Source organism: Corticium candelabrum, chromosome 4 (genome assembly GCF_963422355.1).
Source record: "Corticium candelabrum chromosome 4, ooCorCand1.1, whole genome shotgun sequence".
NCBI lineage: Eukaryota > Metazoa > Porifera > Homoscleromorpha > Homosclerophorida > Plakinidae > Corticium > Corticium candelabrum.
In genome coordinates, this window is record NC_085088.1 from 7,921,280 (window position 1) to 7,932,984 (window position 11,705).

The following is an 11,705-nucleotide window of genomic DNA, read 5'->3' on the forward strand; positions in this document are numbered from 1 at the left end:
ACTCGCCTTTCTTGGAAATTCTCTCTTACAAATGAACACACACACACACACACACACACACACACACACACACACACACACACACACACACACACACACACACACACATGCATGTACACGCACCACAATGTTACCTATGTGTACAGTTCTGAGTTTTGTTCGAATATCTTAGACAGTTCTCTTCTGATATGTGCTTGGTGACCCAATGACCAAGGTGTCAACGACTAAAGTGTTCAAATACTAACGCAGTACAGTTGGAAGGATTGCCCCATGCATCAGACTTCTACTTGTTTTTTATTTTTCTTGTTTTCGTCTTGCTGCTGCCACCTTATCCTTAGCTCCTGCTTAGGATAGAACATGATTGACCACAATCCTAAGAGAACTTAACTCTTCTGAGAGAAAATAGTGAACCGTGGAAGCTGCCATGTTGAGATGTCATCAAATCTTGTACGTTGCTCGACCTCTTGGATGGGGATGGTGTTGTGCCGAAAGACATATGTCCCAGACAAATTGGGGGTTATTGGTCCTTGCGGGAGGTATTCTTTCTCTGATTGCTCTTGTTAAGAGATTTGTTTATTACATGTCGCATTTATGCTCAAGTTTTCAATGTCAATATTGTAAACACTCCAGTGTCACTGACGTTGAGACTGGAATTGAACCAAGTTCTATTCCAGTGTCAACAACCGGATTTACTCAGCTTCATCCACTACCATTTTCAACCAATCAAAGCACACATTCGGAACTCAAACAGACATCTGGGATCAGCAGTGGATGAAGCGCTGGTGAGGAACTACCCGTGTTATTGGCAAATCCAGTCAAATTATTAAAAAGACTTAGAACTGAAAGGAAATGCCCTTGAATTGTCTTTGCTGCCGGCATTGCTAAAAAACTATTCTTCTAATCCACTTTCATCTCTTTTCAGCTGTTTGAACTCTGTTGTGCTACGACACAGTAGAAATAGCAAAAGAAGAGTAGTGTGTAATAAGGGTATTTGCTTATGCTGAGAGTGCTGGACTCGAGTTTCAGACCATCTGATCTGCGTGTCGCATCGTGCAAATATTGTGAACCGGGCTTTTAGTGGGTAATGACCTGATCTCTCATCAGCGTTTTCAACAGGATCAGTACAAGCACCCTAGGATCTGTATTGCTGGAATCCAACTTTTGGAAGCCTGTTGGAAAGCATGCAAAGACAAGGAGGCAAAGAGAAAGCATCTGAAGTGGCTTTAAATTCTGCATGCCCGCCGACTAGAGGCAAACGCTGGACACGGCGGATGCAAAGGCTTCATCATCAGGCATTGCTCGGAATTCAGACAACATTGGACATCTAGTTTACAGCACTGATACGATATGTACAATAGCTTTTATGAGAACACCTCACAAGCTGTAAATACGATCGCTTACCTCATTAGCCCTTGCATCTGCACGCGCTATGATGTTGTCCTGCTAAGTTTTATTAGCATTCTCAACCGATTGACTGCCTTTCTCAGGGCGGGGGTTTCAATTCATACGGTTGCAATTGAGTGAAGAAGGACCCTCCTCTCCCGAACTAGGTTTGATCGGCACAGTCCCCAGACCACTTTTTCAGTCCTCGCCACCTCACGTGGAAAAAATGGTCAGGCACTGAGATGGTATTTGGGGTGATGTTAAGTTACACATGCTTGCCAAAGCAGTTCTTCATGTTCCTAAGCAAGGACAGAAACGCCATGTGGTCAAGGACATCCTGTTGTCTTATCTGAAACGTTGGAAACAGGGAGCTCTACGCTCTTTGTGGCAAGAAGCCGGCCTAGAAGCATTACCCTGTATGAGTAGTTCCACTTCTCCATGCTCTAGTAATGTTTGTCATTCTGTGAAGCTGACCATGGAAGGTCGATATGGTGATGCAACGATTGCTTTACGTTCTAGGGATGTGCTGCCATTGATGACCCTGTTTGCTTTTGCTGAACTGACACTTTGTCATCCTGAACAGGATTGGCAAAATGGTCTACTGAAATTTCTCCGGCTTTGAGTGTTGACTCACAGTCTGTTTTAGATGCATTGGAAGCTTTTCCCAGGGTCACCAGTCCTAGTTTGTCACAACTACAAGCCCAGCACATTTTGGATGCTGTGAAAGGCTCTTGTGTTTCTGAGGCTTAATCCTGTCTAGACAACCCTTCTCACTTGGTAACTTCTTTACTAGCTGGAAAAGTTGATCAATGACTTGCCCCTTGGTTGTCAGGAGCTCCACTAACAGCTCTACATAAGAAAGCTGGCAGAGTCCATTCTATTGCTGTTGGTGATGTTATTCGTCGTTTGGTTAGTAGAGTGTGCTGAAGAGCAAGGAAATCTTGTCTTTGTGAAGTCTTTCTTCTCTATGGTTAAGTCAGTATGGGTGTTGGCGGAGGTGCGGACGCTGCAGTTCATACCCTGGGGTTCTTCATTGGTTCTAATGCAGACAGGGAAGGTCTGTGTTGTGTCAAAGTTGACTTTCGCAATGCCTTCAATGAATGTTATAGAGAGGCCTTCTTGTCTCGTTTGAACGATGACCTTTTTACTTGTGTACAATGGTTGTACCATGCTGCTGGTGAACTTTGCTTTGGTAAAGGTCGCATCTTGTCTACTGCTAGAGCTCAACAAGATGACCCATTGGGTCCTTTGTTGTTCTTATTAGTGGTATTGCAGTGTCTTAACTCAGTTGGCTCTCATCATGGTTTAAATCTACAACTCTGGTACCTTTGATGATGGTTCATTTGTCAGACCTCGACCATTGGTTGGAAAGTTTATGCAATCAATTGTTTCAACTGGTCCTAACTTTGGTTTGGATCTCATTTTGGGAAAGTGTGAGGTCTTCTGGCTCAGTGGCGATCAATCCTTCCCTGAATTACCTTGTGAAATCAGATATTTATTGAAGGAATTGACCTACTTGGCTCTCCAGTGTATGGCTCTGATCAGTTTTTCAAGTCTACTGTTGATTCAAAAGTCAAGAAGGTGCTTGAGTCTCAATCTCAGCTTATTTTATTGATTTAAATAATACTCAGGTGGCACTACACCTTTTACGGAGCTGCCTCAGTATCTGCAAGATCAATCATTTGTAGCGCACAGTTGTTCCTGGGTTAGCCGATGCTGAATTTTCATTGTTTGATAAGGCTTTGAGGCGCTCTTTCGAACTAATTACTCATTTTTCGATTCAAGATTCATCTTGGTTACAAGCTACTTTGCCTATTTGTTGTAGTGGACTTGGTTTCTGAGAAGCTGTTGCCTCCTTTGCTGCAGCTTTTGTCGGGATCTGTTATTTAACCAGGAGCTTAATTCGGTCCTTTCTTTGTCAAGCCAATTTATCAACTGATTCTCCTGTTGAATGTCAGATACGCCCATTGTTAATTGTGTTCGGTGAAGCTGAGGCACAAATGCGTTTATGCAACCAGTTACCTGATGGTGTTGGTTGTCCCAGCATGTGTGCTTCACAACATTTTCTACAACACGAGATGGAGCTTGATTTGCTGTCATCCCTTACACAGACAGCCACTCTTAGGGGAAAAGCACAGCTTAACACCATTGCTAGGAATCATGCTGGTACTTGGTTGTGGGCAATACCAAACTTTCACCTAAGCTTTGCCATGTCACCTCATGAATTTGTATTAGCTGTAAGACTACGGGTTGGAGCTCCTCTCTTTCCTTTTCCTCTTTAGTCCGTGAAGTGTGTTTGGGGCCAAGTTCTAGATCCTTTTGGGATCATTTACTAAGTTGTGATTATGGTCCAACACGGACAAGACAGCATAACTCGCTCTGTGACGTCATCTTTCATGGTCTTTTGACTGACAACAAGTATGTGAAAAGTAAGCAACGATGCTCCAATTATGATGCCAGTCTTCCGGGTGATATTTTTCACCCTGACTTTGACAATCACTGTGAACAATAATGTACAGCCATCATCAAAGCTGCCGTTAAGGCATGTGCTGCAGCAGAACATGCTGAAGCCAGGAAAGATGATCATCATGAGGCCAGAGTAATGGCAGTGGGAGGAGAGTTCTACCCGCTTGTTGTTGAGACTTATGGCTTTTGGACTTCTGCAAGTTTGCAAACATTAAAGTTAATCTGCTCAAGAGTGTCCACTGTAACAAGTTACTTGTTTTCACTGACGCAGAAGAATCTGATGCAACAACTCTCAATAAAACTGGATGTACAATGCGATAGATGATTTCTCAAAGGTTACTAGTAGATACCGTTGAGGGTTTTTAGTGGGATCTGCCTTCAGATAGCAATAATTTGATTCAGTAATTAGAGGGTTAGAAGGGGAGAAAACATATTACATTATATATAAAACTATATGCTAATAGATTATATATATATATATATATATATATATAGAAAATTATACTAGAATTTAATTTTTTTGTAAAATAGTAAGAGAAATGTAATGATTGCATAAAAACAATAGAAATAAGTGGGACATAGTAGTACTATACTATATAGTACGTAGGACATACTACGCGCCAGTACATTGGATTGAAAAAAGCGAACCTACACAGCTGAGTGGCCAGTTTGTCCAAGTGCCCCTATGAACTACCAGCCTACTGGACTGAGTTACACATTTTTCTGGTGAAGACAACTTCTAGTCTTTTATGCTGGCAAATGTTCTCTATGTTAGATGCATTTTGACACCATGCATGTAGAGTATGTTTGCATGCAAGTCTAATTGAAGTTATCTATGTGACATTCATATTTCTTTGTCAGTTACATATTGTTAATTAGTCTCTTTCAGATTATATCAGGGGATGACTTATTTTTTGTTTATCACATTTTCTAGTTTGTCATGCAGAGATGAATGCCATTTTGAACAAGAACTCAACTGATGTCAAGGGATGCACAATATATGCCGCTCTTTTTCCGTGCAATGAGTGTGCAAAGCTGATTATCCAGTCTGGTATCAAAGAGATTGTTTATTGCTGTGATAAGTATCATGGAAGATCTGAGTTTGTGGCCTCAAGACGTCTTCTTGATATGGCAGGAGTGAAGTACTGGTTAGTATTTACTTGATAATAATATATCTTAAATATTTGTTTGTGGAATGTGCAACTAAACACAAATTGTACCTATGTTTTGGCCAGTTTCCCTGGTTTTACCTCTGAGTATATTGGTTTCTGAGTTGGTTGTGTAAGGTGGTTGTAGATTTGGGACTGGACAATATTATCTTGGTTTTGGGATCTTTTTTATTTAGAGGTGCACGGTGACTGCAAAATGAACTTGTGTAGTTTATCTGGTTTAATTAACACAGGATTGCATAGAGATAGATGTTAATACATTTAAATATGATGTTAACTTACGAAACTAGGTGTTAGCATTTCTTCTTGTGCAGTTTTAGTCTGTGTTGGGTAAGCTTTGTCCACTATATATGTATGTGACGTCCACCTCAGCAGCTCATCTAAAATGAATTGCTATGTTGTATGTATTAGTTATTACACGGGTAGCTGGTGTTTATCGCATTTATTGACCTGAGGTGGAGGTGTCCATAATGCCATAAAAACCACATACCCATGTAATATGTAATTTATTGTATGGGCGTGGTCAAGTGACGACAAGGACAACAAGGAGAACAACCCCAGCAATGCTGCTGAATGGGACAGGTCATGTGAAGCAACAACACCTGCACTCCCCTTCCACTTTTCAAATTGCAGCGTTACATTCTACATGGGCAACAAGCAATAAATAACTTGATTGTGCTTGTAACCTTGCAGACGTAGTTACTAGTAGTAGATGTACTAGGTGTTATGTGACTGCCGTAAGTGTGTTGTGTTATGTTTGGTAGCTAATGGCTTGTGAAAGTTTGTATAAGGGAAAGATGCTAATAGACTAAATGCATTTAGTGTATTGTATTTGTGCCTGATGTTTACTCTAAAATATACCCAGGGTATATTCTGTTGCTATGACAATGGGTGGATTATCACTATATTCTACCTCCACGTGACCTGTACAAGCGCTGTAACTGGCTCATATTGCATACCCGACCACGCCCATATAATAATGTGAAGAAATTGCTTTATGGCAGTGGCATGCTCCAGCTTGAGCTGCAGGCTGCTGAGGATAGTGTATTTTTCTATTAGGGCAGGAAGCCACAGGCTACTGCAGAAGTTGGACCAATTATAGGCTAGTGTGAAGTCACGTGTGGTCAGTTTCCTCCATGATATAATTTGCTCATTACTGTACAGCATAGACCTCAAAAAATCCTAATTACCTCTGCCTCAGAGTTACATTTTAAAGTGTGGTTGGAAACAATGGAGTGGTGACCTGATGTGTTATGCAACAATGCATTATACAACTCTTAGACTGATGATCGGATGAACTGAGTTGTCATTTTGACAAATCTCAATTATGCACAAAGAGATGACAAGACAAAGAGAGACACGGTAGAAAATAGAATACGTCACAAAATCCTGCACAAGGATTTGATGTAAGTGAGAAAGGCATGTGCTAAACCAGTTGCACTTTTTCTTCCCATCACCTGTCACACCTACAGGCAAAGATGCAGCAAGTACTGTAAGGGCGCAGTAAGCTGACCAGAACCTGATGCATGTACAACCACTGCCTTTAGAGCCTACATGACTCCAGCTGCTGGCGGAGCTGTGCTTAAAGGGGAACTCCGACATAAATACATGATCTCAAAATGTAGGCTTTATCGTGAAACTTCGTGCTGCGCTACTTTCAGGCAAACAGTCACTTGGTAGCTGAGAAAAACGCGGTTTATGTACAGAGCATGCATCAGGCTCATACGTCATTGGCGCTAAGCTCCACCGACACCAAATGAATTGCCTCGTAGCTCAGTTATCTTGCCAGTAAACTACACGAAACTAAATGCGAATGGTAACTATAGATGGATCTTGTGTTTTAAGGCCTTAGAAGAGCTCTCTGCAACAAAAGTAGGATGCTAGACGCCGTTTTCTCCCGGCAGACTTGAATCTCACAGAAGATGAGGCTAGCGCAATAAAACTCAACGGTCATTAGCATTAGCCTTCATTCTAGTAGTCTACGAAGAGAAGAAGCATTTCAGTAGGTTCAAATATGAGATTCTCCTGGAGAGATCTAAGTAAGCGGACATGCCCCTTTCAAACAGTGGCTGGATGAAGTGTTACAGGTGCAGAATGGCTTTGATTGAGCCTTAGACTTTTATCCGAGCGCAATGATGTAGACGGTATAGCTAGTACTTTATTACGTAAATTGGTTACGCCCTGCACGGTGTGTAGACTCGTGACCATGGCAATATATCGCCCCTTCGTCATTCCCGGATGTTTAATCTTCTATTGCAGCTCATGAGGCATCTAGAAGCCATTCTGATCTCCAAAGCTGAGCACACCAGATTGCTACCTAAATTTGATGTGGACGTAGGACTAGAGAACAACAAGGGGTGTATCTGCCTACGCAGGTTTCTCGAAGAGAATGTCTTTGCTTCCTTGACATACTTGAACCTTGTGCGTGTTTTTCCTCGCAGATCAATAGAACGAAGGCTGACGCTAACCATTGAGTTTCATTGCCTTAGCTTCATCTTCTGTGAGTGGAGAGGGTCAAGTCTGCTGGGAGAAAACGGCCTCTGGCATTCTACTTTCGTTACAAAGAACTCTTCTAAGTCCTTAAAACACAAGATCCCTTTATAGTTACTATTCCCGTTAGTTTCATGTAGTTTGCTGGCAAGATAACTGAGCTACGCAGGCAATTCATTTTGTGTAGGCGGAGCTTAGCACCAATGATGTATGAGCCTGGCGCATGCTCTGTGCCTAACTCGCGTTTTCTCTGCTGCCAAAGTGACTGTTTGCCTGAAAGTATATCAGTAACAGAGGCATTTCAACTGTCAAGGTCACTGCAATTTGAGACGAACCACCTCTGACCAATGTTACCGAATTGAGGGAATTTTTTGGTATTCTCAGTTACTATAGGAAGTTCCTGCCTAATCTGAATTCAGTATTGGAACCACTGTAGGAGTTGCTGCAGAAACAGAGACAGTGGTCTGGGGGAACAAACGGATGAAAGCAGTTTTACAAATATTTAGTCGAGAGACAGTTCACTTTAGTGACTGACCATCGTCCATTACTACGGATTTTAGGACCACATGTTGGAGTCTCAACCTTGGCAGCAGCACGTTTGCAGCGCTGGGCTTTGATTTTGAGTGCATATGATTATGAAATCCAGTATGATCCAGGCATTGAGTATAAGGAAGCTGATTTGCTATCCAGATTGCCTGTTCCAGTAGAAGTCATTGACCCAAACGAACAGGCGTTTCATGTGGATTCCTGTGAGGCATTACTGCTCACTGCAGTAGAGATTGCAAAAGAAACACAGAGAGATCAAATCCTAAGGAGAGTTTATCAATATACAAAATGTGGTTGGGGACACAATGGCAATACAGGAGACAAGCAAGCAAGCTTTCGATTTGAGAATGGTTGCTTACTGTGGCAAACCGTGTCATCATTCCAAGCAAGTTGAGATCGTTGATTGTGTCTGAGTTACACAAAGGACACTTAGGAATGAGACGAATGAAATCTTTGGCACAGCTGTGTATAGTGGCCAAGCCTAGATAAAAGAGATTGAAGAAGTAGTGAAGCAGTGTGAAGCTTGTCAAAGTCAGCGAAGCAAACTGGCTCGGGTTGATTCTCCACACCCTTAGATTTATCCTCAGAAGCCATGGGAGAGAGTACATGCCAACTTTTGTGAAGTTGCAGGGAAGCAGTACCTACTTATGGAGGATTCATTCAGTAAATGGCCTGAAGTACATAAGCTAGGTACTCATGCAACCACAACACAAACGATGGATGCCATGAGACCTTTTATAGTTATCATGGACTACCTCTATGTTTTGTAACGGACAACGGTCCACAATTTAAGTTACACGAATTCAAGGACTTATGTCAGCGAATGGAATAAACATCAATTAACTCCTCCTTACCATCCAGCCTCAAACAGACAGGTTGTGAAACAAAGCCAACTGGTAGGTCACCAGGTATCGATCTTTCTATTACACTACAGGACAACCCAAACAGCACGACCAGCAAAATACCAGCCGAATTGATGTTGAAGCGAAGTCCGAGAACAAGACTATCACTAATACATCCTGAAGCTGACAGTGAATAGAGAGGCTCGGAGTCAACAGTATGACACTACATCTAGCTGTGTTTGACAACTAGAGCCGGGAATGACAGTTAGTGTTGCAAATTCAAGACAAGATAGCAGAGGGAAATGGCTATGTGGTGTCATTATCCAACATGTAGGGCCTGCAACCTATCTTGTAAGAGTTGAAGGAGGAACAAGGTATGTCCATATTGACCAGTTGAGAGAGCGTGATGGAAGAAGTTTTCCAGAGCACACATAGAAACCTACAGGAGACATATCTGTCTGTACCCACAATGAATCAAGACAATGGCAACAGCAAGCCAAAAGGTCAAGATCAATCTAGTACTACAAGTACATCCACAAGCACATCATCAGGATCCTCTCAAGATAATAACAGTGCACGAGAAAACATCACCAAGACTACACCAATGTCCCAGCAGTCTCACAAGATACCACCGTCTACAACAGTTACCCCTCTGTGAAAACAGAAACTACCTGCACGGTACAGACAATCCTAAAGGGGAGGAGTGTGGTATAGTATACTAATTAGATTAGCTACGTGTGTTGTGAGAAAATACATCTTTAGTTAATCTGTGTTTAGTTCGCATAGTCTGCGGTCAGCGTTCCCTGAGTAATAGATCTTCCCTGAATCAGTGCGTACGTGTCATATAAGAGTGCATACACTACAATACCAACAACAAGATTTAGACTGACGATGATCCAGTGTGTAGCAGCATAATTATGGTATCTCACATCTGTGCTAAGTGATCTTACATCCGGGTTGCGTAGTCTCACATCTGGGTCCTGCCGCGCTCCAGGTCTGCATTTGAGCTCACTACATTTCATTCTGTTGTACACGTATACCAGACAAATTTTGAAAGCGTGAGTTGCGAGTTGCCATATGCTTTTGTGAAATATACGTTACAGCCTCTAAAACTGCCTGTGTTTTAATTACGACAATTAGGGGACACCAATAGGCACGTAGAAACACGATTTTCTTTAAAATAATAACTCCAATCTAACTCGTGCTCTTGGCTGCAACTAAAGTACATGAAAGAAGCATCTTTTTCGGCGTGCCTTCCCCTCCCAAATGTTGTGTGTGTGTGTGTGTGTGTGTGTGTGTGTGTGTGTGTGTGTGTGTGTGTGTGTGTGTGTGCCTGCTTGTGTGTGTGTGTGTGTGTGTGTGTGTGTGTGTGTGTGCCTGCTTGTGTGTGTGTGTGTGTGTGTGTGTGTGTGTGTGTGTGTGTGTGTGTGTGTGTGTGTGTGTGTGTGTGTGTGTGTTATTAGTTGGTACCAGGTCAATTATTGGATACAAAGTCAACTTTTGTGATGTTGCTAATTAATTAACTGTGCATTAGCCAATTTGATCATGATTTTTATCATTGCTAGATCAGGAACTATTGCAGATTGTTTTTATTTTAGGCAATTTGTGCCGAAGAACAAACAGGTCATCATTTCCTTCTCAGACGCTGAAGGTACTCAAAATATAGCTGACTAACTCAATAGGTTGTAGTATTAGAGAGTATTCATATTAGAGAATTAACTGACCAGATGGGCCATTATTTAAAATGGCTGTTACTCAATGTACACTTTCAGAGTAGAAAAAAGCTTTAATTTGTTACAAGAATTCTAATGGTATTTCCAGGACAGCTCGAAATCACGCAGACGCTGTGATCAATGATGTGTTAATATCACCAAACATTAACAAACAGACACATTACACAGGTACTTTGAACAGTGATTGAAAGTAGATCAAAGCAACCAGACTTGGAAGAAGTCACGTGACTTGCGAGGAGCAGTTTAAACACTAACGGGGTTCTGTTTGCACCAAATCTCTGTACCTTTCAAAATCAAAATGACCACATTTGGGTGTCATATTTCAGGAATGTATGGTATGCAAGTGAGTGACCAATCACAATGCATTAGCCTTTTTGTGTTGCCAGCAACAATGAAAGACAATGGCCGGGCAGCCAATCTCTAGATAGATGCTGTTTATCATGAGAGAAAATTTAGCCAGAGAGACGATCAGTGTCACAAGCTGGACGACGAGTAGCGGTAAGGCAGGTACATTGAGAAGACGCGAGGAGTCAACACCGGATTGAGTGTACAAAACACAGAAAGGACTTCTCTATTGGTATGGCGTGTCATATTAGTTTTGTCGTGCTCATATCTCGAATATCATGAACATCTGACTTTCCACTTTTAGTCCTCAAGATGCATCCTGTATCACTGTATATGTCAATAATCAACCTGCAGACTTCTTCCTCAACACCATTTTTAAACAGTGAAAAGAGGTCAGGTACTGAATCAAACGCTTTAGATATAGGTCAACGCAACAATTTAAATGTGTACACTTGAATCATGTGAGTTTGAGCTCTGACCTTCTCAATGACCTGCTTCACTACCCAAATTTGGCCAACAGTATACCTGCCTCTTCCAAGGCGAAAGCCACACTGCTATTCCAAAGACAAGGCTCTATTACTTTTTTGAGAGATGTTCTAGAAAACATTTACTAAGACTTTCCCTGGAACACTCAGGAAAGAAATACCCTATCTTTTTAACAGATTTCTCTAGCTTTCTTTTTGAACAATGGTATTAATTAAGATAGCATGCATCCTTCCAGGCCTGCTTTG

The 11,705-nt window shown here is 41.8% G+C and overlaps 1 protein-coding gene across 1 annotated transcript; it reads left to right on the forward strand.

Annotated features, from left to right (window-relative positions):
* Positions 1–4,787: 4,787 nt before the first annotated feature.
* Positions 4,788–10,693, forward strand: LOC134178720 (deoxycytidylate deaminase-like). Its single transcript, XM_062645606.1, has 2 exons — positions 4,788–4,997; positions 10,495–10,693. The coding sequence occupies exons 1-2, from the start codon at positions 4,798–4,800 to the stop codon at positions 10,568–10,570; spliced, it is 276 nt and encodes a 91-aa protein (XP_062501590.1). The 5' UTR covers positions 4,788–4,797; the 3' UTR covers positions 10,571–10,693.
* Positions 10,694–11,705: the final 1,012 nt, after the last annotated feature.